The sequence below is a fragment of the Musca autumnalis genome, unplaced genomic scaffold (assembly GCF_047663935.1).
Source record: "Musca autumnalis isolate F117 unplaced genomic scaffold, ASM4766393v1 scaffold_1, whole genome shotgun sequence".
Classification (NCBI taxonomy): domain Eukaryota; kingdom Metazoa; phylum Arthropoda; class Insecta; order Diptera; family Muscidae; genus Musca; species Musca autumnalis.
In genome coordinates, this window is record NW_027411644.1 from 329,879,935 (window position 1) to 329,907,489 (window position 27,555).

General features: G+C 34.0%; 3 protein-coding genes and 1 long non-coding RNA gene across 4 annotated transcripts; 2 read left to right on the forward strand and 2 right to left on the reverse strand.

Moving 5' to 3' along the window:
- The first annotated feature begins 16,855 nt into the window (after nucleotides 1–16,855).
- Nucleotides 16,856–17,699, forward strand: LOC141391533 (uncharacterized). The gene is made up of 2 exons (XR_012409673.1): nucleotides 16,856–16,978; nucleotides 17,060–17,699. It is a non-coding gene; the product is annotated as an uncharacterized lncRNA (long non-coding RNA).
- On the reverse strand, nucleotides 16,959–18,829 carry LOC141391532 (uncharacterized). Its single transcript, XM_073964407.1, has 5 exons — nucleotides 18,433–18,829; nucleotides 18,204–18,359; nucleotides 17,579–17,716; nucleotides 17,309–17,523; nucleotides 16,959–17,243 (listed from the first exon to the last, which is right to left on the reverse strand). Exons 1-5 carry the CDS (start codon nucleotides 18,562–18,564, stop codon nucleotides 17,132–17,134), a joined length of 753 nt encoding a protein of 250 aa, XP_073820508.1. The 5' UTR covers nucleotides 18,565–18,829; the 3' UTR covers nucleotides 16,959–17,131.
- Nucleotides 18,830–20,632: 1,803 nt separating this feature from the next.
- Oga (O-GlcNAcase) lies at nucleotides 20,633–26,181 on the forward strand. Its single transcript, XM_073962848.1, has 10 exons — nucleotides 20,633–20,810; nucleotides 21,968–22,125; nucleotides 22,185–22,294; nucleotides 22,375–23,034; nucleotides 23,090–23,207; nucleotides 23,268–23,353; nucleotides 23,421–24,136; nucleotides 24,197–24,264; nucleotides 24,327–24,748; nucleotides 24,814–26,181. Exons 2-10 carry the CDS (start codon nucleotides 21,977–21,979, stop codon nucleotides 25,647–25,649), a joined length of 3,165 nt encoding a protein of 1,054 aa, XP_073818949.1. The 5' UTR covers nucleotides 20,633–20,810; nucleotides 21,968–21,976; the 3' UTR covers nucleotides 25,650–26,181.
- Nucleotides 21,767–27,124, reverse strand: LOC141390162 (ATP synthase subunit C lysine N-methyltransferase). Its single transcript, XM_073962849.1, has 3 exons — nucleotides 26,736–27,124; nucleotides 26,426–26,607; nucleotides 21,767–26,361 (listed from the first exon to the last, which is right to left on the reverse strand). The coding sequence occupies exons 1-3, from the start codon at nucleotides 27,013–27,015 to the stop codon at nucleotides 26,191–26,193; spliced, it is 633 nt and encodes a 210-aa protein (XP_073818950.1). The 5' UTR covers nucleotides 27,016–27,124; the 3' UTR covers nucleotides 21,767–26,190.
- Between the last annotated feature and the right edge of the window lie 431 nt (nucleotides 27,125–27,555).

Sequence of the window (27,555 nt, forward strand, 5' to 3'; positions counted from 1 at the left end):
CTTACTTAACAGAAAATGAAAAGTTTGAAATAAAATTTGCTGTTTTGGAGTTTTATATTAAATTACTAGATTAAAATAATAAGAGAATAAACCATGGTAGAATAAAGTTAAGGTAGGCCACAGCTAACAGCTGATTACAATTTTTTTCTTTTTATGGCCTAATCTGTCAAAAGCAGGGTTGACATTTTGTACTGTTTTTGACATTATGCAATCATAAAGGTAGATGTATCGCTGAATTGTTCCAACAAAAAACTTCTGCTGTAACACTATATCTTAAAATTGAAAACAAGGACAAAAAATATGTATTCGCGTGGCAAAATAAAATGGTTGAGTTTTTTAGTAAAACTTACGAATGAACAATTTATCAAATATTGATATTAATTTAAATTTGTTCCAAAAGTATGGGAATGTAAAAATTACAACTTTTGTAAAAATACTGCTGACATTTATCTGCAAATCGGATACCAGTAATCACGATGTCAGATTAGCCAAACTTGTCAAGTAGAAAATAAGTGAATGACATTTTTTCCCTGTCATTAGTTTGGGAAGAACTTTTGCTATTTTTGGAACACTTTTCCAACAAGAATATTCTGGAGCCTCTTCTTCTTTATTTACTCATCCGTTATCCGGATATAAGTGATCGTACAATTCATTTTGTTTTTTAATATTTATCGCATTATATTTATGTTATAGTATAGTGGTTGTCAGATCTCTGTGTCTTGCAGCATTCAGCAGATCAGTTTCGTCGGTATAACCTGTCCAGTCCATGATGTTTTTGAGCCAAGATGTTTCTTTTCTTCCTCTAGCACGCCTTCCATCAATTTTTCCTTTTAAAATTGCTTGTAAAATGTTGTATTTATTGTTCCTTAATACGTGTCCAAGATATGCTATTTTGCGACTTTTTATTGTTGTTATTAACTGCCGGCTTACATTCATCCTTCTTAGTACTTCGTCATTAGAAATTTTCGCAGTCCATGGTATTTTCAGTACTCGCCGGTAAATCCACATTTCGAAGGCTTCCAATTTTCTTTCATCAGAGGATTTGAGCGTCCAAACTTCTGTTCCATATAGCAGCACCGACCAAATATAGCATTTTATAAAACGTACTTTCGTTGTTACGTTTATGTCATGGCTTTTCATAAGTTTGTTGTATTTACAAAAAGCATCTCGCGCCATCTCTATACGACTTTTAATCTCTTTCGAGGGATCCCATTGGTCGTTTATTAGTATCCCTAGATATTTAAAAGATCGCACTCTTTCAATTTCTGTACCTTGAACTTTTAAGGTCACATCTGCATGGGGATTTTTTCTGCTTATGACCATATATTTCGTCTTCTTCATGTTTATTTTAAGGCCATATTTCTCACTTACACGTGCAAGTTTCTCCACAAGTTTCTGGAGACCGGATATACTTCCAGCCAGTAACGTGGCATCGTCCGCATACCTTATGTTATTAATTATTTTCCCATGAATTTTTATTCCGACGTTTACTCCTTCTGGAGCCTACAACTTTTAATTTAATTTAAAAATTACAACTTTTGTAAAAATACTGCTGACATTTATCTGCAAATCGGATACCAGCAATCACGATGTCAGATTAGCCAAACTCGTCAAGTAGAAAATAAGTGAATTACATTTTTTCCCTGTCATAAGTTTGGGAAGAACTTTTGCTATTTTTGGAACACTTTTCCAACAAGAATATTCTGGAGCCTAGCTAAAGAAATGTTTTTACACTATATGGCACTTTTAACATATAAAAAGTGAAGCTTTAAAGCTGAAAACAGATACAACGTTTGATTAAAGTTTTGCGTTGGGCGTCGAGAAAAAACAACAACAACAGGGCGACGACGATACCAAAGTCCAGCGTTTATCTGTTTGCCGGCATATATTTCAAATGAATTTGAATTTTTCGGCATCATGCCCAACAGTGTAAAAACGCCCAAAACGACACAAAACTTTACCCAAACGTTGTATCTGTTTACAGCTTAAGTTCCATATGTTTTTGTAATACGGGATAGCTATGCAGGTACATCTACCATTATTATTGTACCATGCCATTTGACGTTTTAAGCCATGGCTGCGGGGTGGCATTTCTCAGTGATTTTCATACCTGGCCCACCTCTACTTTATTGTACCATGGAATAAACTATAAAAGGGACCCAAATACCCCCTTTATTGCAACTCTTCTTTTGTTGTAATTTGAATTTTGCGTACAGATTTATAACGTTTCGTCTAAATTAAAGTTGAAAGTAATGATTAAAATTGAAGGAGGACCTTCTTTGTACTAACGTTTAGTGTAAAAATTACATTTTTAATGCATCCAAATTGGTTTTTTTGCGTTTTCAAATCCATCCAATAGTAAAAGAAAGGATGTAATAATGGCCCTTAAACTACTAAATACAATAATTCAATATAAGGTAACCTCAAACGAAGTTTTGCCTATTATGAACCAGGAGCTGGATTCTTGTTCTATGACAATTTGAAATGAAAAATATTTCCTTTATAATTTTTTTCATTTGACAGTTTTCTCCTTTACAAAAGTTTTCATTTCACATTTTCATAGAAACAGAACTGAGCCCCAGGTATTACATTTTCCCAGACTTGTAGAATTTAATAGTAACAGATAGGAATTTGCTAAGACTCGGTGAAACTATACCGTCTTTCATCTCAAAGAGCACATCTTATAATACTGTTACGGAATTAGGTTTAACTAATCTCCGTGTAGACGTTGTTTTATTCCCCGATACGATTTGTACCAAATAAAACAGGGTTCGTTTTAGATTACGTTTCTACAATGCTTTATTTACTTTATTACACTTATTCAGAACCGACTTTAATTACAAAGCACACAGCAAGTCTCTAGTTAGCACGCAGCTCTTATTTAACCGATCTGTTCAGTTCAACGCTTAAAACACAACTACCCCGTCATTGTCATTTCCCCGGTAATTTATACCCCAAAGTCTCCCCGTTCTAGAGTCCTCCAGAACACATATGGCAACATCTCGAATCTGTGCAGCGAACACACAGACGCACATTCGCACTAAGCGAACAACCATACTCACATACATACATGGGGGAATACAATTGGACGACAAGCACAGTAATGACGTAACTACAACAACAAACAAGTGCAATAAAGAAGTAACAAACTAAACAATAATTACATGATTGTGGCAAAACAAAACAAAAGCACATTAATGAAAGGTAAAGAACATCTAGAATAATGAAGATAATTCTACATGATAATTGTTGTTGCTTAAATAAAGTAACTGCGTAATAAAACTTTACGTTACAATTCAAATTTTTAAATTATCGGAAATTAAACTAAATTAACTTAAACCTATCAGTTACATTCGTAACAATACCTTTGGAATTTTTGTTGTTGAAAAATAGTGCATATTCTTGAGGCAAAAGACTATTTGTAAAAGCGTTTTGCCAAAGATAGCGTTTTAGGAACCTAATAAAACAGAATTAAAAATAATATTTTTAACAAATGTTGAGCTGTCAAAGTCAAAATTTCAATTTTAACGAAAAAAATAGACTGTTTTTGTCAAAAAATTTGGCAAAATAATTTTTTTAATCTGTCTAGCTTAAAGGCAAGCGATTTATGTATTTTATAATAGCCCGGTTTCAAGGTACGTCGTTCGTTCTCTATTCGTCGTTCGACCCATAACTACGAATAAACTACTTATTTCCCCACACAAAATTCTATGAACGAACGACGATTTTTCTACGTTGTTCGATTAGAAATACTCTCTGAACGACGAATAAGTATGTCCCATCCCTAACAAATGAGAGAATTTATCGAAAAAAATTATTATGACATGTCTAAATTTAAAATTGAACAAATTGTTGAAAAACAAAAATTTTTAGAAAAAAGGAAAAAGATGAATGAAAATTAATGAACTAAACATTTTATATAGATGCAGACGGAAGACGGTTCTGTTTCCTTCTTAATTCCACACATATTTCTTGTCCATTAGTTCAAAATCGCGTAAAAAATCAGAAACAAAAAGGAAACAAATAACTGAAAGTCTGTATACACAAACATTGTTTTGACATGTCTCTCTCTCTTTAATTTTGAAAATAGAAACATATAAAAATATATTGAAAATACAAAATTATTCAGAATTTATGGAAAAAATGAATGAAGTGTGTGTAGTTAAATATAGAAGATACATTTGAAGGAAAGTCTATTGCTTTTCCTATTCATTTAATGTATATTTTATGTGTTTTCGGTTGAAATTTTCGTGAAAACAAGGAAACAAAAATGAAGGCAATTTTGTTTACGTTTTTGTAAATTACGAATGGTGTCATGGAAACGGGTTAATTCGTGTACGTAGTTCGACAGGCGAACAACGTAATTGAAACACTCGTGTGAACATGATATAAGCTCACATGAATAATATAATAAGGTCATGTGAAGATCGGTCAATTCTTTTTACAACTTCTTTGTGTATGGGAACGGTTTTTCGGGTAAAATGTGTAAAAGTCGTAAAAATTGTAAAAACTTTTTAGTTCTGGAACAAAGCTTTGATTAATGAAAGAGTGAAAATTTAACTATTAATATTAATTTAATTATTAATGTTAATTATTTTGGGTTGTTTTTTAGTTTATTTATGCTCGTTTTGTTTTTATTGGTATGAGAAACACAACAAGCGCGAATGGTAAAATAAAGAGGACACGAAAAAATCTCGAATTTCACTTTAACGTGTGTAGACACTAACGAAACTTGAAAAGAAACCGTAACGGAATAGGTTTCAAGAAACCTTGCTAGTCTGACCATCGACTATTGGTCTGTTCCAGTACTGCAAGAATCTACTATTTTTTACTATTTTCTTCGAGAACATAAAGGAAAAATGTTATCGTAGTAATAAGTAGTAGCTTCTTGCAGGTTCTGGAACAGAACATATGTGTTAGTAGATCAGATCACGCCTAGTTAATATTCCTTCCATTTCTGGAGTATAATAATTCAATCAATCAAAATATTTTATATTTAATATCGTTTTTTTATTTTATAATTACTACCCCTATTTGTATACATAGTAATTTGCTCTGTTCCAGAACCTGCAAGAAACTACTATTTTTTACTACGATAACATTTTTTCATTTATGTTATCGGAAAAAATTAAAAAATTAGTAGATTCTTGCAGTTCTGCATCAGACCGATTGTGTTTTGGAGTAATGCCAAGTTTACACTTGCGCTCCAAAATCAACTGGATTTCACGAAATCCTGAAATACACCCCGGTGTTTACACTTATTTTTGTTGATTTCAAACATATCACACTGATCAAGGTAGATGCATATGCGCAGCTGATCGAACATGAATTTTCAAAACAAGTTATTGTAAATTGAATTAATTATCAACAATATACGACAATATAGAACTTTACAACTTTATTTCGAACATTATCGTAAAATTATATATCGTATTAATTATGTATAGTACTAACAAATGAAAAAATAAAAAATTATTTTATCGTTGAGACATCATAATAATAAATTTTGATAGCTCAGAACCTGCAAAATATTAGTACTTGCACTAGTTTTCCCGTTTAATGCTAAAAATGCGTTCCCGTACACCGAAATCTAGCAAGACTTGCAATTCTCTTTAAACAAAAATAGCGACGAATAACACCCTCTTATCCTGTTTTATGCCATAAAATTTTGGCCTAGTAGAAACAAGCAGCAAGCATGTTCATATGTTCATTGGTATCTAATATTATAACTGATACGTTGATTTTGACATTTCTGCTAGAGTTTTTGCAATCTCCGTCATTTTTCCGTTCCCGTATTTTTTAGGAAATTTGTATGGGGAAGCAATCTTTGACAATTCGCTCTATTTTCTAAAATTACCATTAAAAAAGTACGAGAACACAATGAAAAATAGCATTGTAATGTTTGGTTTACATTTGGCATCTTTTCGTGATTTCGAAGGCGTTTCGTGATTTCGCGCGGAATCAAGCAAAAATTATCATGATTTCGCATACAAAAATGAAATCATCTCATTTCGTGATTTCAGCGAAATCAACATCGAAATCACAGTACACATGATATACAACCCAGTTTGTGACTGAAAAAGTACCAAAAGTTGCAACACTTTTCACGTATCACAATAAACAAGGTAGATGGTCAATTGCTGCAACAAAAAATTTTAGAATCAAAATTTTTAAACAATGTGAAAAAAATATTAGATTACTTTGTTACAATGCTATTTTTCATTGCGTTCTCGTACTTTTTTAATGGTAATGTTAGAAAAAAGAGCGAAATGTCTAAAAATGCTTCCCCATACAAATTTCTTAAAAAATACGGGAACGAAAAAATTACGGAAATTGCAAAAACGGCAGCAAATCAGCTATCGTATTTAGATGATAATGAACATGTTGCTAGTTTCTACTATGCCATTGTGATATGTATGAAATCAACAAAAAAAATAAGTGTAAACACCGGGATGTATTTCAGGATTTCGTGAAATCCAGTGGATTTTAGAGCGCAAGTGTAAACTTGGCATAACAAAGTAATTTAATATTTTTTCACATTGTTTACAAATTTTGATACTAACATTTTTTGTTGCAGCAATTCACACATCTACCTTGTTTATTGTCATACGTGAAAAGTGTTGCAACTTTTGGTACTTTTTTAGGCAAAAGCAAGGTTGTATATCATGTGTACTGTGATTTCGATGTTGATTTCGCTGAAATCACGAAATGAGATGATTTCATTTTTGTATGCGAAATCATAATAGATTTTGCTTGATTCCGCACGAAATCACGAAACGCCTTCGAACTCACGAAACGAGGCCAAATGTAAACCAAGCATAACAAAGTAATTTAAAATTTTTTTTTACATTGTTTACAAATTTTTGGTCTGTTCCTTTACTTTTGAAAATTGTAAACCCGGCAAAAGTAGTGAATTGTATGGTGTCAGAAGTAAAGGAACGCTTTTCGAGTAAAAAGTGACAAAATTTTAAGATTCTTGCACGTAAAGGAAAGAAACGATAAAGATTCTAAAATTTTTTGTTGCAGCAATTGACCATCTACACAGAAAAAAAAAATTTAGGCATTTGATAAAAAAAATCAAGGATTCAATCAAAAATTTATCGATTTTCCGGCGATAAAAAAATTGTCATATTGATAAAACTCGATAAAATTATTTGGTCACAAAGTAAAAATGCAACTGATAAAATATTTCACATACTGACAAAAATATTTATCAAAATATTCCAAATATTTCAATTTTATCATTTCAATATAAAAAATCGATAAATATTTTAGTCAATATGTGAAATATTTTATCAGTTGTATTATTACTTTGTGATCAAATAATTTTATCGAATTTCGTCAATATGATAATTTTTTTATCGCCGGATTTTTTTCTGTGTATCTTGTTTATTGTGATACGTGAAAAGTATTGCAACTTTGGGTACTTTTTTAGGCAAAATCGGGGGTGTGTGTATATCATGTGTACTGTAATTTCGATGTTGATTTCGCTGAAATCACGAAATGAGATGATTTCATTTTTGTATGCGAAATCATGATAAATTTATCTTGATTCCATCACGAAACGACGCCGAATGTAAACCAAGCTTAAAATGAGTATCATTCCTCGACACTCATGATGAAATTATAAGGTGGCGTAAAACGGCCAGCTGATTGGTTTCAATCTGTCAAATATTTTGTTATTGTGAATAAATTGTATGAAAACGTAAACAAACATTTTGACATATTGAAGAATTTTCGGCCAAAATAGGGTTGTTGTTGTGCTACTTACGTGACCTGTTAAATAGATCTTGCTCGACACTAGAGCTGGCATACCATCGATATTACCAATTATTACATTAGATATTTTCGATATAATATTTTAAAATATCGATTGCTATCGATATTATCGTTAAGTTGTCAACACCATAAATTTTGAGATGAAAATGGTGGAAATGTCAATGCTTTTCTTGACATTTTGCACAAGTAGTTCTCAGATATGTAAAGGAGAATAAACAAGTGCTTTTATTTTATAAAAATATTAAAAAAACGTATTTTATACCCTAGACAGACGGCAGAGTTAATTTGCATTAAAAATGTCTTAATTTGAATTAATTTTTCACCCTGACAGACGATAGTTTCTGCATTTATGAAACAGCTGTTTGTGTGGTTTGTTTGTACCCAGCAGACCATTTCATAAAGCTTTACAAAAGTTCGCCAAAATATGCGAAACAAATACACTTTCTACCATTGACCTTTTCACCACGATGAAGCAAAAATAAATTTAATTTATTCGCGATATTTTTGAGTCTTTTTAATATTATAAAAATATTGCAAAACTTTAAAAAACATTTGAAGAAGATATAATTTTCGATAGAGTTGGTATGGTGGGTAATGACATTTTTTGTGAAAATAAAAATTTTAAAAAGAGATTTGTTAGAAGGCGTTAAAAACGATTAGCTGTTATTCTACTCGCGAAAGACCACTACTTATATTGAAGAAACGCGTAAATTGCAGATTTGCTTTCCTTTTTTATTTTCTTAAGTCCCAATTTACATTAGGCGAGTTTACTTGCGGCAATTGTCAGTTTGTAGGTGAGAGAGGGTGCTGAGAGGCAAAGGGTTACCATATGCCTCACCTCTCTCTCCTATAAAATGACAATTGCCGCAAGTAAACTCGCCCAATGTAAATTGGGACTAAACATGGAAATTTGACAAAAGACAATTGATTTTCAACAGCATTGCCATATTGAAATTGCTAAATTCAGTTTATATTTCCTTTGAATTTGTGCATTAAGAATGTGGATAATGCACGAATTAATTTGAATTAAGGCAGTTAATGCAAATTAACGCTGCCGTCTGTCTAGGGTATTACTTTTCCGAAAAATGTGTACGTGTAACTACGGACTTACTTTCTCATACACACAAAACCGAAAATCAGTGAAATTTCTATTTATTTCAATGAATTTTAGGTTGCGGATTTTTGTTCCGATAATATCGATAAGCAAAACTATTAATCGATATTTAATTTTTAAAAAATAATCGATTTTATCGATAGTACCATCAATTTGTTGCCAGCTCTACTCGACACACGATGCGTGAACTAGAGCTGGCAAACCATCGATATTCCCAACATTAGATATTTTCGATATGTTTTAAAATCGATTGCTATCGATATTATCGTTAAGTTGTCATCGCCATTAGGTGTTTTCGTTTACTCAATAATTTGTACAAATTTGTGCAAGTCCAGTAACTTATTGTAAACGACTAAGGAATTTTCATTGTAATGAAGAGTAAACGAACAACATCCAGTAACAATTCGTACATGTTTTGAGTAAACGAACACACATATTAATTTGGAGATGAAAATTGCGGAAATGTCAATGGTTTTCTTGAAATTATGTAAAAGTAGTTTAAGGTAAAGTAAATACTACAACAAATACAACTCGAACAACAAACACAAAGGAATTTGTTTTTGTTTGTAACTTTACTGCCAGTTGTATTTGTAAACAAACAAGGAAATGTCTATAAATTATTAGAATTTAAAAAACTAATAATTTTTCACATTTGGTTGAATATTTTGGAAAACACGAATGAAAATTCGTTACATTTTCAGTTTTTATGTTTCCACATCATTCCACTAAATGCATAAATTCTCGCAGAAAGTAGAATTCTTGCAGAAAAGTTTGGGGTCGCTGGAAATTCATAGAAAAAGTAGAAGCAGTTTCAATGTTTTGTATTAGAAATCAAAGAAGCACATGTTTATTAGGGCTTTATTTTTTTAAATTTTAACAAAATACCTCACATATTAACGAACGTTGTATCGCCTCTACAAGCGGGGATTTACTGCGCGGCTTATCGTTCGAACTTGGAGGAGGTTACATATCATTGATATGAAGAAGTCTTTCTGGGAAATGGTTTTTTCCGAATGATATATTTTTTTCTCAAAAAATACATGTCCCTAATGTAAGTTAACAATAAAAGACTTCTTCGTCTTTTGGTGAGCTTAAATAAACTGTTTCTTTATTGAAATCCAAAAACTTATTTTACTTAAACTACTTAAGTTATAAAAGACAAAAAGTGCTGACACCATGATCACGCCACTAGACGTAACACGACTCCATCAATGTAGCCTAGCAAGAACACAACACAGCCAAGCAAGCAACAATGTTGTTTGTTAGTTCGGCAGGGATGTGCTAACTACCCCCTCACTTAAGTGGAGGCCGTCCTCGGTCTTCTTTATAGCCATTGCTACGGCAGATTTAAATCTTTGTTGTTCTCTTATCTTTGTCCTACGTTTGACGAGGCACAATATGAAATGGAGTATTCCGATACTCATAAAAACAACACCGCCAACTAAAATTGGTCGCATTCTTGCATCTTTTTCAAGGTCGCCAATATATTGTAAGTTTTGCAAGTTCATCTGATGGATAGATGACAAACTTAAAATTTCACTGTGGTTGTTTATAATAATTGAGGGGAATGATGGTGTTCCTGGTTTCCGCATATCAATGTTGTTTCTATTTACGAATAGTGTACCATTGACAGTCACATTTTTTTCAAAGATTATGAGGAATGTGCCGTTTATGTTTCTTACATTTTCGGTTGCTTCTTTCACTTCTGCAATAGCGTCATTGACAATGATAATTCCATCGTCGATTTCTGCCACTTTATCAAGATTATTGCTTTGCGTATTACAGTGTGCTGATTCACCCGATATGAGTTGTTGAGCGCAGGTTTCGCTTGGCATAAGTTGACAATAGGTTGAAGATATTGTTTGCTTGCAATTTGTTGCTGAATACGTCTTGCCTTCGCAGTCTACTACAGTGTTGGTGTCAGCGAATTGGATAATTTTATTATCGTGAGGTACTGGGAATAAAGAAATTTTCTGACATGTTCTTATTGGAATAGGATATTTAATGATAAAATACAAACAATATTCATTTGATATTACTTTTACTTTAGACAAAGACATTAGTTCTGATATGGTGAAATCTGTGTGTTGCTCATTGCTCTGATTTTTTATAAATATTTTTAAATCGTCCTGGTCCAAAACTGTTGGATTTACAATATTTATTTTAGCTAAAGTTACGGATAAAATTATATTTTGTAGTTCCATAACTATCATCCGATTTCTGGCCATTAAAATTTCATAACAGCCTAGGTAAAAAACAAAAGCAAAAAAAAACATTTTATCAATATAAACTAAAATTTATCTGAGGTTGTCCTTATGGACTACCCTCCCCTTTATTAGGACAGTTGTCCCCAAATCTGCTTCGACAGTAGCTTCTTCATAAAGTGGTGTCATTTTATTTCCAAGTCTACGATTATTCCTAACAAAGACTTTATCCCCCACATTGTAAACTTTGTCATGACGACTTTTATTAAAGTAATGTAACTGCCTGTTTTGCGCGTTAGAGATTCGCTCTTTAATCTTTTGTTTTACCTCAGAGGGTGCAGAATGTATCGTATCAATAGGTCTTTCATTCGTGACAGAATGAATTGTTCGGTTGTATTCTATAGTTGATTGTAAGATGAGTTCGACGGTATCCTCGATCTTCCTTTCTATTTTCAAGCATCTTGCGATTTCGGCAAGAGTGCTATGAAATCTCTCTACCTGCCCATTTGAGGTGCTGTGTAGAGGAGGTGAATTGACAATATCTACATTAAACCTGTTTTTCAGAATTGATCTGTAGTGGGATTCTGTAATTCATTTTTGCTGTTATCGATAATTGTCGGTAAGATTAAAATGCTTATAATTTCGATAATTTACGAAATTTTTCGGTAAATTAACGATGAATAAAAAGTAGTCGCTAGCCTCTACCGACACAAACAGTGATGCCAACCTTTCTTTATGTTTTTGGTCATAATTTTGCGATTTAATTTTACCGATTTTTGTCGGTAACAGCAAAAATGAGTTACAGAATCCCACTACTGATAGTCTCAGAGTTAAAGGACCTCTCATTATCACAGTAGACAACTTTGGTATCTGGAAAAATATTCATTAATTGGAGAATTGGTTCTTTTACGTCTAGAATCGTTCTGGACGCTATTGGCTGTACCACAGCGAATTTTGAGAATTTATCCACACAAGTTAAGAAATGGTTTTTATCAGTTGAATAAATATCAATATGTAGAATTTCACTGGAATAAGAAGGAACCTTTGTTTCTCCTATAACGTGTTTTTCTGGATGCCGATTGTATTTTGCTTTTGAACATGTCTTGCAGTTGGCAACAACCTCATTCGCTATTTTCACCATTTTGGGGAAATAGTAGTCTGAAAGGATTTGCTTAACATTCTCTTGGGCTGCCCGATGAGCTCTATTGTGTTCACTTACGACAATTTCTCTCTGGTCGCATTGGTTGAAAATGTCAGAGACAAATTTACTACAAAATCGGAACTTCGTTGAAGGGAACATTCTAATCAAATCGTGTTGAATGTGGGCCAACACAGGTAGGCCGCAATGAATAGCATTGACAACTTCAGTGTTGACTGCATCAAAAATTTTGGCCAATATTTCGTTTTTATCTCTATATTGTACAATATGTCTCGTTTTGTTTCCGAAAAGTATAAAATTTCGAGTGGTGGGAAATTCCGACTCTTCCAGAATGATTTGGTTGCGAAAACAATTGACCGGTTTGTCTGAGCTTTCCATAGTGTAAGTGAATGACTCTTCACTATGGACTGTTGCCATGTCTGACGAATTATCGTTCTCCAACGCATGGACATTTTGCCTTGATAGCGCATCTGCAACTTGATTTTCTTTTCCTGACTTATAATACAAGTTTGCATTATGTTCATCGATGAAAGCTTTCCAGCGCTTAATTTTTGCATTCGGATTACGATCCGAAACTGCATATGTCAAAGGTTGATGGTCAGTGAAGATGTTAAGAGTCTTCACACCATAGAGGTAATGTCTTAATGTTTTAAGAACCCAGACTATTCCTAAAAGCTCCCTTTCGTTTGTTGCGAAATGCAACTCTTTATCCGACAATGCTCTAGAAATCATAGTGATTGGTCTTCCCTCTTGGGATAGGACAGCACCTAAACCATGTGCTGATGCATCAGTGGTAAGGTCGAACGGTTTTTTATAGTCAGGGTACATCAACATGACGTCCTCCGAAGATAGAATATTTTTCAGTTTGTGAAATGCATCCAGTTGGAAGGCGTTAAGATTGACTACAACCTTTTTGGATTTGGTTGCAGGAATTTTACCGTTTTCTCCTTTTAAAATATCAGTTAAAGGTTTTGCAATTTTGGCAAAGTCCTTGATAAAACATCTGTAATAATTTGCTAACCCAAGAAACGATCTTAGTGCGAACAACGTCGTTGGTTCTGGGAAATTTTGTATTACTTTCCGTTATTTACAGAAAATGCCGTTTTTTCCCTATCTCTTTCCGCGAGTTCAATTTGATGAAACCCGGATTTCAGATCTAAAGTGGTAAAGTACTTTGCTTTACCTAAATTTGATAATATCATTGCTACGTTCGGAACGGGATACTTATCACTAATTGTTTTGGCATTAAGCTTCCGAAAATCTATAACGAGACGTTTGTTTCGGTTGCCTAGATTATCGACACCTTTTTTGTCGACTACCCATACTGGGCTATTAAATGGTGACCTTGAAGGTCGAATTATACCATCTGCCAACAATTTTTTTATTTCTGAATTTACGAATTCAGATACACCCATTGGGTATGGATATAGTTTAGAATAAATAGGTTCTTCGTTCTCCATGTTAATGGTAGCAACGATATTTGTATTATAAGGTAGTGCTTCTTTAGGATCAGCAAAAACCTTTATACGTTTTTTTAACATTTTCTGAAAATCCGCCTTAATTGCGAAAGGCACATCAATTTTATCGACGTCTATAAAATTAACATCTTTACATTCAAAAAATTCAATTAGTTCAGAGCCAGAATTATGTAGGATAAATCCTTTTTTTAAATCAATGTTTGCATTGATTTTCTTTAATAGGTCTAAGCCCACAATTCCATCAACAGTTGTTAGAGTTGGCAAAATGAAGAATGTAGAGTTCATGCCGAATAAATTTACAAAACATTTTTGTTTAATAGGAGTTTGTCCGTTGACAGAGTGAACTGAAAAAGGAGTACTTACGGGAATTATATGCTTCAGTTCATTGAGAGGTTTTATATAATTTTTTGAAGCACCAGTGTCAATTAAAAGGCGTATTGGTTTCCCTGCTATCGTCCGCCTTATGAACGGTAGTAGGGACCTGCCTCCAAAAAAATTTACATAGTCACGGTCTTCATTTATTTCATCGTTTATGTCTCCACATTCGGATTGAGCTATGTCACAATAGTGTCCCGCCTGCTCTTCTCCTGAATGGGATTCTGGAATCATATTATTGACTTTTTGAAATTTTGGGCCCGTACTTCGGCCAGACCCAGCTTGACGCTTAAATGGTTGTCTGTGAGAAGTTTTACCGTTACCATAATTGGTCGGTTGTCTGAATTTAGACGAAGTTGGGTCCAAGTCCATGTCCTCTATTTGATCTCTAGCCTGTAAATTAGCATCACCACCATTTTCGTAATGTGGATTTTTCTGTTTATGATAGTTTTGTTGTTTATAGTTCCAACCACTATCAGACGGTTTTCTTGGCTGAATTTTTTTTGAGGTTTCAGACCTTAACTTTTTTTCATCATTCCTATTCGCAAACGATGTGGCAAAGACGTATCTTTCGTATCTTTCGGGCAAAGATTTGATAATATCAAGTGATTCATCACACGTTATTGATGAATAAATTTTTACGTCTTCGTATGGTTTCACATCTGTTTGCCCTACTGAAATGGACGATAATTTTTTTGTTAACTCGTCGACTTTTTTGTCGGCTTCTGTTTTATATGCCAGAATCGCTGTACGTACAGCGGATTCTATTAATGCAGTCATTTCTTCACTGTTCATATTGTCTTTTCAAACAAAAAATTGTTACGACTATAACAAGATCTAAATCACTGTGTTTGTTTTTTTTGGCACAAAGATAAAAATGTTTTAAACACGCACTACACTTTGTTTTTTCTTAAATATTAAGTTCTTAATACCACCAGTTTTGGACACAATTTTGAAATTCAATGAGTGACACACTTACATGACTTTATGTTGTTTAAAAAGAGTAAATCCTTATATTTTTCAGCAAGTTTTAAGCGGGGTCTCTTAATCCAGCAAGCTTTAAGTAAGGCTTCCTTCCAGTAAATATTACTTTCAGTAAGTATTACGTTATTTAAAAAGAGTAGATCCTTAGATTTTTCAGCAAATTTTAAGCGAGGCCTCTTAATCCAGCAAGTTTTAAGTAAAGCTTCCTTTTTCAGCAAAATTTAAATTTAAGATGATAGATCTCTTTTTTTTAGATCTTTATATTCGTAGGACTGATTTAAACTGATAGATCTCTTTTTTTTGATCTTCATATTTGTAGGGTTGAACCCGGTTGGGCGCCAGTTAACAATAAAAGACTTCTTCGTCTTTTGGTGAGCTTAAATAAACTGTTTCTTTATTGAAATCCAAAAACTTATTTTACTTAAACTACTTAAGTTATAAAAGACAAAAAGTGCTGACACCATGATCACGCCACTAGACGTAACACGACTCCATCAATGTAGCCTAGCAAGAACACAACACAGCCAAGCAAGCAACAATGTTGTTTGTTAGTTCGGCAGGGATGTGCTAACTTGTACATAGAAATAGAAATAAATGTATAAAATGTCATATGAAATTTGACACTAACGTTACAACCCAGTTCAGTCAGCTGTGTATTGCTGCTACATTTTCTTATTCTACCATGCCTATCGATATTGAATTTTTAAATAATAATCGATATTATGGATAGTGCCATCGATTTTTTGCCAGCTCTAGCGTGAACCTGCAAGAATCTGCACATTAAGTCTGTCTGGTTACTTTCCCAGCAAGAACTTTCTCAGAGAGCAAGGGGTTTTTATTCTCTTTTGCTAGAAAATTGTAAAAAGTAAACAGACACCTTCCCACCAAAAAACCAGCAAGCAATCAGCTGCCTTGCCAAAACAGAACAATTTGTCCGCCAATAAAGGAAGCAAACACGTTGTATTTTATTAAAAATAAAGAGAAAATGAAACAAAAAAGTACTTTTCCACTTTACAAATTTGTTCTCTATAAAACAATACAATTACCCCCATTATTATAAGTCTTCTTTTGTTATAGTTTGGATTTACCAAACAGATTTATAGCGTTCCGGTTAAGTTAAAGTTAAAAGTGATGTAAGAATTTCAAGGAGGAGCTTCTTGCAATTAACTTTCAATGTGGAAATTATATTTTTTATGCCTCCATATGAGTTTATTTTGCATTTTCAAATCTACCAAATAGTAAAAGAACAGATGTAAAAATGGCCCATAGACTATGTTATTTCCACAATAAAATTGTTTTTATTTTTTACAAACATAAATCAGCAACAAATTAAAAACAGATGATTGATTGTTTTCAGGAAGAAGAAGAATTGCTACTTGCTGCTAGAAGAAATTTTTCCAGCAAGAATTTGCAAACTCTCAGTGAAAGAACTGTCAAAATGTCTCTCTCGAATCGCTCTCTTTTGCTGGTTTTTTGTGTTAACAGACGACTTCCAGCAACAATTGGTACAAATTTGGTCTGTTCCAGTACTGCAAGAATCTACTAATTTTCACTATTTTTTTCGATAACATAAAGGAAAAAATGTTATCGTAGTAAAAAATAGTAGCTTCTTGCAGGTTCTGGAACAGAGCAATTGTTACAAATTTTAGGGTAACCAGACAGACCTATTTTTACTTCGATAACAATTTTTCCTTTATGTTATCGAAAAAATAGTAAAAAGTTGTAGATTCTTTGGAGTTCTGGAACAGACCAACGATGTTGTATGTGCGGATATGTGCTGTTGTAAAAAATCATTGTTTTTCTGGCCCATTTGCGACGAAGTTAAAATTAAAAGAAACTTTTAAATTATTGCTGTTTGATGATCATTTATTTTTTCAAACTTTGGGTGATGATTTATTAGCGACTATATTGCAAATTACCAAAATATATGTATGTATTCAAAATACTTTCTTCTTTGTCATTTTAGATTTTATCAGAGCAGCATCAAATAAGACAGGAGATTCTGTAAATTCGTGATATATGGGAAATTCGAGGATGTTTAACTTTGTTTCTGTAAAGAATCCTTTGTCAAGTCGTAAGTTAATTGAGTTTTCATTACAGTCAGTGAAGACCCAATGATTTGCTTATGATATATTTGTCGCGTTATAAATCTGAAATACACATTTCAAAAGGCGTACTGTTGTACAAATCTTTCATTGCTATTAAAAAAGCTCACCCTAAATTATCAAAGAAATCGCGACCTTCTTCTTGCCATTCTGACATGGTGCACTCCAAACTACTATAACCCTGTTGAACACAGTTTTTAGTTATTAAATTGACCATTGGTTCAGCAACTTTTTGAATCGGATATCCTGGAGCAACAGCAAATCGATAAATCCAGGCAGCGTTATATGCACTGTTGTGATTCTTCACACTAATACATGCTATAATCTGCAAAACAAGTCATGATTAATACAAAAAATTATAGAAGGATATTACCTCCAACCTTTTTCCGAAATTTATTTTTGAACGATTGTTCATAAGGGGCGTCATCGAGAAATATTTGATATGTGCATTCTGTAGGTTTCATTCGAAATATAAACGGCTCAAAGCATTCTGCCACCAGAGATTGATTGGGTTTTGTCTAAATGGAATATTAATTTACACACAAAAACAGTATTTGGAAACAAATCAGATTTGGGGTCTGATCGCGGATCTTTTTGATATGCCTATCGTCGATAGCCTTTGAGAGCCTGATTACAACGATATGCATTTTGTGTTGGTGAAGACCATACTTCCCAAGATATCGACCTACTAGGTATATTTTTTTGTTTGGTATAATTTTAAAGCGTGTAAAGACTAGATTCTAAAAATCATAAGTTCTCGTCTGTGTCTTTCCCTGTACGGTAACATGGATGGCCTTTATGACTTGGTTACCCTATTTGAAATAAATTAAATTAAAAATGTGGATAGATTCAACACCATCTACGCGATAAAATTTCCTTTAAACAGTTCAAGTTTTCGTGGAACTTGCATACTTACGGAACTTTGAAGGTCATATCTTGGGAAGTATGTACTTCCGTAACACAAATTGTATATCGTTGTATCGACGGTAACGCTTGCCCACTTACCCTCATCAATTCAACAGCTTTCGCATAAAATGAAAAATACGTTCCTGAGAATAAGAAGAAAATACAGAATGGAATGGTTAGGGCACAAAACATCAAGGGAACGCCAAAGAATATGAAGAGCACTGCCCAGGTAATCACAATAAATTGTAATGTTATCTGCAATGAAACACGAAGGTCACATATTTCAATTAAGACTAATTAATGCTATGCATCAGCATCTCGTTTTTACCTCTCTAAAACAGAAACAATAAAATGATTTTTTGGCGAATGACATGACATAATTTTGAATCAACTCCTGACATTTGAGTTCGTCGTCTTCACGATAGTTCCTTATCACAATAAATGGATTGGTGTTTTGCATTTGTTATGGAATGATTTTTTGTAAACAACACCGGCCCAAAAAACAAATTACGGCAAGCAGACGGACAAAAAATTGAGATGGTAAAAGAAACGATTAAACCCGATAAAACAGTAATCGTCGAATGGCGATAAATGGAACTCGACTATAGCTGGTTTACATTCCGGATTTTTATGATTCCGTGCGAAATCCACATAAATTTTGTGGTCTGTACCAGTACTGCAGGAACAGACATCATAAATCTTGTGCCAGACTATGAAAATTTTCACTAACGTGAAAATGAGTTTATAGGCGTGAAGGGGGTGAAACTCTGTACCAGGAGGAGGCATTGTGACTCACAAGAGAGCCAATGTGCTCTAAGTGAGCGTAAATTTGTTATCGCTCACAGCCTGTGTAGATCATAGGTGTGCACGGGCATCCACTGGTGGCTGCTGTAAAATACTCTTACTTTTATTAATTCATCAAAAATCAGACGTTTAAGAATTTTTTCAAATTATTATTTAATAAATAATTTCATCCACGATTATAGATTAAAATTGTGTTTTCACAATTAAAAAACAATTTCGAAAAACAATGAAAAGCGACAAATGTTAAATTCTCTTATATTCTCTTAAAATCAGTTTTGCTCACCATTGGTGTAGATGCTAACACGTTGTGAACAACAACAAATTTACGCTCATTGAGAGCACAAGAGAGACCCAAAAATGTTCTCTGCCTCGCTCTGCTCTGTACACAAATTATTCTTTGTATTTAAATTCGTAATTTCTCAATCAAATTGAAAATTTTTACTGATGCTTTGTTCCAGAACAGACCATGAATGTTGTCTTTTTACTTTTTTAATTTTTTTCTTTGAAAGAGTATAAAATGTTTTACTCTCTAAAAAGAAGTTACTGAGTAATATCTACTGAGAAAGTACCTAATGTGTGCGTTCATAAATGCAGCGAAAGGTCTGTACGATAACCCAAAAGCTTGTACAAATTTGTACAAACTTTTACAAAATGCTGGTTGATAACAAACTTGTAAAGTAAAAGAGAGCGAATTTGGAGAGAATTTTGGAGACTTTTGTTACTGAGAACTTACAAGTTTTAGCAAGGAAAATTGTCCTTGTAAGAATTTGCAAGTTTGATCAGCTGATTTAAATTCGAATGTTTTGTGTGGCGGACTTTGCATATCTTGGCAAAAACTTGAACAACATTTGGTTATTAAAATAATTACAAGATAAAAAAGAGAAGGTATAACTAAATAATTAATGGAAAACGATTTTGTAAAATAACTTATTTTGTTGTTGTTGTTGTAGCAGCATATAATATATGGAAAAGTTTTTTGAAATAGTTCGGGAACGGAAAATAGAAAATACGTCAAAAAAACTGGAACAAATGTCAAAGTCGGCGTATCAACCAATCAGACGCCGGCGACCATGTTACTATTTTTTACACGCTCAAATTTGTCGAGTAAAAAGTTTTTAAAGAGAGCGCCATTCAGCGCCATTTTTGTTCAAAGAGAAGTGAACATTTTACAACTTTTTTGTGTACGGGAACGGTTTTTCGGGTAAAATGTGTAAAAGTCGTAAAAACTTTTTAGTTCTGGAACATAGCTTACATTGCAAAAAATGACTATATCATAAAAAACGAAGTAAATATGCGTGGCAACACTGACATTGTCAAAAAAGTGACGTGTTATTTTAGATCTGTACGATAACTTCGCAAGTAAAAAAAGGCAGAACTGATTTTTCGACTTTTGTTTGACGATTATTTCACAATGAAAAAGAAAATGGACGAAAAACAGAAAAAGTCGAATGCTGACAAAACAAAATTAAATACTGTGAAATAAAAGACGAAAATTGATTTTTTTATGTTTCTTTTTGACATTGCTGCCAGATCTACCATTTTTCCGTTCCTTTACTTTTCTGGTCAAAATGTTCATGAGAGAGCAATTTTGAGTAATTTTGACACTTTTCTCTTTTACCACCCTTTACCATTAACAAAAGTAAAGGAACAAAGCTTATGTTGTGTTTCAAAGTCAGTCCATCATCAAAATTTGACGATTATTTCGATAACGGAGCTATCATTTTACAGTGATTTGCAATATTAACAAGAAGAAGAATTTATATCGGGTTCATCATCCTTCATTGCTTTTATAAAAAATTAGATTTTTCGTATTTTTTCTTTAAAATAAAAATAAAATAAACGCGTTAAAAGAGAATAAAGGACTGGAATTGGTTGCTCGCAACGACGACGGTTGAGAGAAAAGTAAATATTACAAAATATCTATTGCTGTTCTTTTGCGGATATCATCGCAAAGAATAATTGCGAATTAGATGCACAAGAACTGCTTTTCGGTAGAATCACAACTTCGATTGAAGGGAGCAACTGGAGTTTAGCCGCTCATCCCAATTTTTTTTTTAATTTACAGTTTTTTTTTAATTGGCCGGCCTTCGGCCGGCGATTTAAGACTTTCTCCTATGGACAGGAGCAAATCTAGGGCAAGGGAACACAATTTTTTTCTAATTTAAAAATTTTCTCTTATTAAGTGGCTTTTTACAAGGGAATTTTTGGAACTTCAAATGCCCATATCTCGGGAAGTATATACTTCCCAAAAAAATTATGTGTACATTCGTGATCAGGGAAGTGAAATCTACTTGTAAAAAAAATTTCATCAAAATCGGAGCTGAGCGGCTAAACTCCAGATAAGCCGATTGAAGTCAGTTTTAGTGCAACTACTTCAAGTCTTCAAGGAAAAAACAAATTTTGCATTAAAGATTAATTAGTGTTATAATTATGCATCATTACACTGACTGTATGGCTCGTTCTCAGGAATCTAATCTACTTTCATCTATGTTTATACATATTCTATGGAAGGAAATATTTTGAACAACATGATTAAATGTATGAAATTCGTGGTCAATACACGTTTCGTCGGCAGGATATACACATACATAGTTTGTAAATATTCTTGTAACTGACCTTTCCCATCTCGGAGATGGTATTGTGAGTACACGTTAACCTTCCTAATCATTCCTGGGGCTCAATTCTGTTTCTAAGAGAATGTGAAATAAAAAAATTATAAAGAAAATATTTTTCATTTCAAATGTTCATAGAACAAGAATCCAGTCCCCGATTCCCATAAAATGTACTTACTTCTGTTACTTTATACCTAAGAAACATTTACCATTTAACAGTTCCTGCACTTATAACAGCAAAGGTTACAGATTCTGAATAAAGCTTTTATTAAAAAATGCTTTTATTCGTAAATCTCAAGAGTACATTACATAGTTTCCTTTCAAAGAAGTTTAGGGCTTTACTTTTTTCCACTTCTTTTTTCAATTTATTTAACTTGCAATTCAAAACCAACAGGCCCATCATAAATCTTTCCCACTAACTTTTGTACTAATTTATATTTTGAATAGAGCCGTGAAATGATAAACACAACAAGAAACTCAGAAGACTGTGCATCAGTCAATGCTAATAGCAAGGAACAAAAGAAACCAAACTTTATATGCGGTGTTATTGAGGGCTTTTATGGACGACCCTGGACTACGGAACAGAGAAAAGATTTATTTAGAAAGTGAGTTCGATATAAGAAATTTATATTTACATTATTAAAATGTGACCGCTTCCGTGCAGGCTTAAGAAATGGGGTATGGATTCATATGTATATGCTCCAAAGGACGACTATAAACACCGTGCATACTGGCGTGAGCTATACACAGTAGAAGAAGCAGATCATTTATCTGGTACGTATTTTTCTTAAAAGAAATGGTGATGCTGTATTTTCTCGCTATTAAATACCCATATTTCTGTTCCTCAAAATTAGGCTTAATATCGGCGGCCAAAGAGCATGGCATAACATTCTATTATGCTTTATCTCCTGGTTTGGACATGACGTATAGCAGTCAAAAAGAGTTGCAGACATTAAAACGTAAATTGGATCAAGTTTCTCAATTTGGTTGTGAAGCCTTTGCACTTCTTTTCGACGATATAGAATCTGAATTGTCCAAAGGAGATAAAGAAGTTTTTCAGACCTTTGCAAATGCTCAAGTCTCGGTTACTAACGAAATCTACACTCATTTGGGCAATCCTCGCTTCCTTTTCTGTCCCACACAATATTGCAGTTCACGTGCTATACCTACCGTCCATGATTCTGAGTATTTGAATACATTGGGTTCAAAACTAAATCATGACATAGATATCATGTGGACTGGTGACAAAGTTATTTCGAAAATAATTTCTGTTGAATCACTACAAGAGATTACGGAAGTGCTGCGACGTCCTCCAGTGATTTGGGATAATTTGCATGCGAATGATTACGACCAGAAAAGGGTATTTTTAGGTCCCTATTCAGGTCGATCGCCAGAAATCATCCCACATTTAAGAGGTGTTATGACCAATCCCAACTGTGAGTTCCATGCAAATACTTTGGCAATACACACATTGGCCTATTGGTCGCGTTGTGTTCTTGATTCCCGAGTGAATAGTGAGTATTGTGGGGTATTGATTTTCTGAGTTGCAATAACGAGTTTTTTTTCCAGGTTCCATATCAGCTGACATTCGGCTAGAGACTGAAAACGACGATGAGAATGGTTCGGATGATTTGCCAGTGGATTGTTGCCTATCGAAAAATATTTATCATCCCCGCATGGCATTAAAGTAATTCATTGTACATTGAATTGGTTTATCTGTTAATGATGATGTCGATTTATCTTTCAGAAATGCCGTAGCAGAATGGCTGCCAGAATTTTTCATTGAGAAAGAAGCATGGGGACCAATTACAAAACCACAGCCCCAAGTGACCCGTATGTATAGCAAATTTATGTTTGTCTGCTAAAATCACTGTAAAATTGCAATTTTCCTTTTTGGTAGTTGTTATGCCCATTATTCCTATTATACCCTCCATCAATACGTGTATGAGTTTGACGACAACCACTACTACATCCACCAATGCTAAAACTCCAAATGTCCCCCAAGTGAATACAACTCAACTGCAAGCCCTAGCTGATGTGTGCAGCACCGTTAATTCGTCCTCCGTCAATCCTATTTCCAATGCGGTTATGAATTCGTTGGTTTCGCCTACAAAAGTGGTAACCAACGAAGATATAATCAATCCCATACCAACATCTGTGGCATCAAACATTGAGTTACCCAAGAAGATACCAATCTCTATAGTATCGGTGCCAATAATGGTGTCAAAAGAGGTGAACAGTGATAGTGATGACATGCGTGATGTGGACGATATTGCGCCAGCTACAAAGGCTGAAGAAGTTCCGGTTAAACCGGAAACTTCTGCAACTAGTGATAAGGAAATTTTACCAGAGGTCCCAGAGACTATAAAAGACGATAATAAATTGGAAGAAGATATCGCCATAGAAGAAAAACCAACCGACGCTGACAGTTCGGGCCTATCTATTGAGACAATGGGTGATGACAACAACCTCAGCCCTGTTAATGAGCCGATGGAATGTAGTAGCAGCTTAACCTCCCAAATCTCTCCAAAAGATGAGAACGGCAAAGCTGGGGTGGCAAACACAAACGAAGATGTTGTTATGGCTGAAACTAGTTCGAACAGTGATAATATCAATGTAAGTTTCCAGTTTCGCCAACTTATTCTGATTGAGTCTTAACTTGTTATTCGTTTTCAGAACACAATGCAGGTTGAGAGCGTTGAATCATCTCCCATATCTATAGCCGAAATGACTGAAGTGGAAAAGTAAGTCTTTACTCCAATTAAAATCTGTATGTTATTTATAACCTTCAATTTTTTTTCAAAAGGATACCGGTTGAAGGATCCAAAATAAATGCTGAGGATTTGTATTTTCTTTGCGACCTCTTCTATTTGCCATTCGAACATGGAAGTCGTGGTTACAAGTTACTCAATGAGTTTAATTGGCTTAAAGCGAATGCCCATGTGTTGTTGGAGGCCAAATCTGCAAAAACTACACCAGAAGCACCTACAAAACCTGAAGTTGCAGAGTGGCTTCAAAGAGCTGACTACTTTACAAAGTTGTGCAAGTCAGTATATGAGCTTTTGCAGAAAGTAGCTTTGTGCGATAATAAGGAAATATGTCACGATCTGTTTTCCTATGTTTGGGATATTGCTGGGGCTTTGTCCCTTTTAGATGCCTTTGTAAAATGGCTTAGCTTGGGCCATTTTCCGCAAAATGTCTATGCATATACCCAAGGAAGCTACACATGTTAGTACTTTCCACAACACTTACTATTTCTCATTAACCTATTTTGTTTTATTTTTTTTGCATAGGGTTCAGCAAGGGATGGAAGGAAGCCTTTATGTCGGGTGATCAAGAACCGTGGGTTTTTCGTGGTGGCCTTATAGCTGATTTACAAAGATTGATGCCTATCGATCAGGGTAATGATTTGTTTGTATATAAATTGCCAGAACTGCCCACCACAGATTATTATACAATGCGCCCATATAATGTAATGGATGAGGCTGCTGTCAGTCTGGTCTGCACTCAAGGATTTTTAGCATTATTCACATCTGTCGAAGAAAAAGAACTGCCGTTGCACCTAAATGCCAAGTTTTCAGACCTAATTGCCGACAGTATTATCGCACCATTTGTGACCATACATCCTGAGTTTTGTATTGTGGCCACTGATTGCACAAACAAAGTTGTTGGTTATGCCGCAGCTGCACTGGATTATCAAACATTTTCACGTAATGTTCAAATGTGCTGGATACCTGAAATGAAAGTGAAATATCCTGACAGCGGAGAGGAATTGGAAATGTTCGATATAGTGACACCAACTTTCCAAAGAGCGGGTGCAACGCTTCGGTCAATGATCAAGGAATTCCATACCTTTGAACTACAATGCCCTCCTGAAGTTAGTAGTTCATATCCAGCCGTAATGACTTCTGCTGTTTTGGAATCGTGCCTAAATCCCGACTATGGTGTAGCCAAACGACTGATCACTGTGCTTTTGGCAACATTACGTGCCAACGGCTGCTTTGGGGTGCACATAAGGTTAGCAGCTAAGGATGCTGGCATCGAATTGTTGCAATACTACGCGAGATTAGGTTTTGCAGAGATTTATCGCGATGGACCAAATTACATTTATTTTGGTCGTCGATTTTAGCATCGTCAGCGTTCCTCATTGAGTGGAATTTTCCTAAAAAAATGAGCATTCAGCCTAAAATGGAATCTCTTTCGTACTAAAATCGGTCTCCTTCGGCAAACATGTAATTTGCACTCACAACAAAATAGCCTTTGCCACATGTTTCTAGGACTAATAAAATGTCGTGACGTACTATTCCTCTTTAGAAATTTACAAATCACACGCCAGCCCGCCCGCCCACAATTTTATACTTTAGCTGTGTGTATAAGTTTTCAAGATTTTTTACAGTTGATTCGTAATCAAAAAACAAGATCAGTTACGCTCTTCGGAAAAGCGTAACCTACAATTTTAAAGCTAGTATTTATATAATTTTTAGATATCGGTCGGTGCCCGTATTAGGCACAATCTATACTATATACATTTATATAAGATTCAACTATGAAACATACAATTTTGCAATGTTTTCCTTTTTTGTCAGCCGTCAAAAATGCATTTAAATTACAAAGTTTTTATCTTTTTTGCAAACAAAATAAAGTAAATATTTAAAAATAAAGGAGCGTTACTATCTTCCTGTTTGTTTGGGCTGTTTGGATTTGCTTAGATCATAGAACCATACTGAGTTTACACCGTCTTCTATTACTTTAAGTGGTTCTAATGTTGGCAATGGAAATCGACAGGCTATCACTTTGGAGGAAGGAACTTCAGCAATCAGTTTGGTTTCCAAGTCTTTCATCTGTGGATCAAATGATTTACAATTCAAAGAAATCGTTTTTGTGTGTACGCTTTTTATTACATACCATTTGCTCAACTCCAAAAATGACCACATAGTCGTATGGCTTCAAGCTAAACTTCCATAAATCCCTGCGAAAGAATTTTGTCTTTGAGCTAACGCCTTCACGCATAGCTGCTAAACGTGACCACCACACCAACCATGGATTAAGCTCGACACCATCCGATTGAATGCCATGCTTGGCAGTTGCTAAGAACAATGGAGATAGTACCTTAATTTTATGAGGATGATTGAAATGTCTTTGAGTGTTCTTCTGATTCCATTACACTTAGAGGACTCGTTGACTTGTTTGTTATGTAAACATAACCAACACCTACCAATTACTATTCTTCCATCGCCCGAACCAATATCCAGAAGACGTTTGGGACCTTTATTCGGTAGAAATTTTAAAACATTTGATACTTGTTCGGGAGTGGCAGGAACATAAGGCAAACATATTTTCCGAAAAGCAGGTGCAACAAACGAAGCACAAACAACAGACAACCCAATACCGACTCCCCCTGTCGCAAAAATTAAAAATTTCGCCGATTTTGACATTGACTTAGGCTGGGATGATTTACTGTTCAATTCCAAGGCATCCATAGTAAGTGCAGACATGTTTTAATTCGTTGAATAATTTATTTTTATGTTATGTTTTTTTATTTGTTTAATTATTAACAAACAAGTAGTAGTAGTCAGAGACCTGCGCCGAGCAAAGTTTGTCGGCGGCGGCAGCTTATGTTGAAAAATGTCAGCGGCGGCTATCAGCCGGCTGTGAGCCGATGTTTTTTTTAACATTTTTTTCATATTGCATTACATCGTTTTTAATAATAAAAAATATATATGCACACAACAATTTAAAATATTGCACAAATTTTTATTAAAAAAATTGTATTTGTAAACAAAGAAATTCATATTTTTTTAATTTAAGGATTTGGAATTAAAATTACACATAACGTACACCTAAAAATGTTACCCCATTCGCCAAAAACAGAAAAGGTATTTCAGTGTTACCACATTGCAAAAATAAAAAAATGGATGTTTTAAATCAACAGCAAGTAAATATAAAAAATATATATTTTTGAACTTCATTTTTAATATTTAAGCATTAAAAAATTAATATTTTCATATTTTTATTATTAATCTGAATTTAACGGC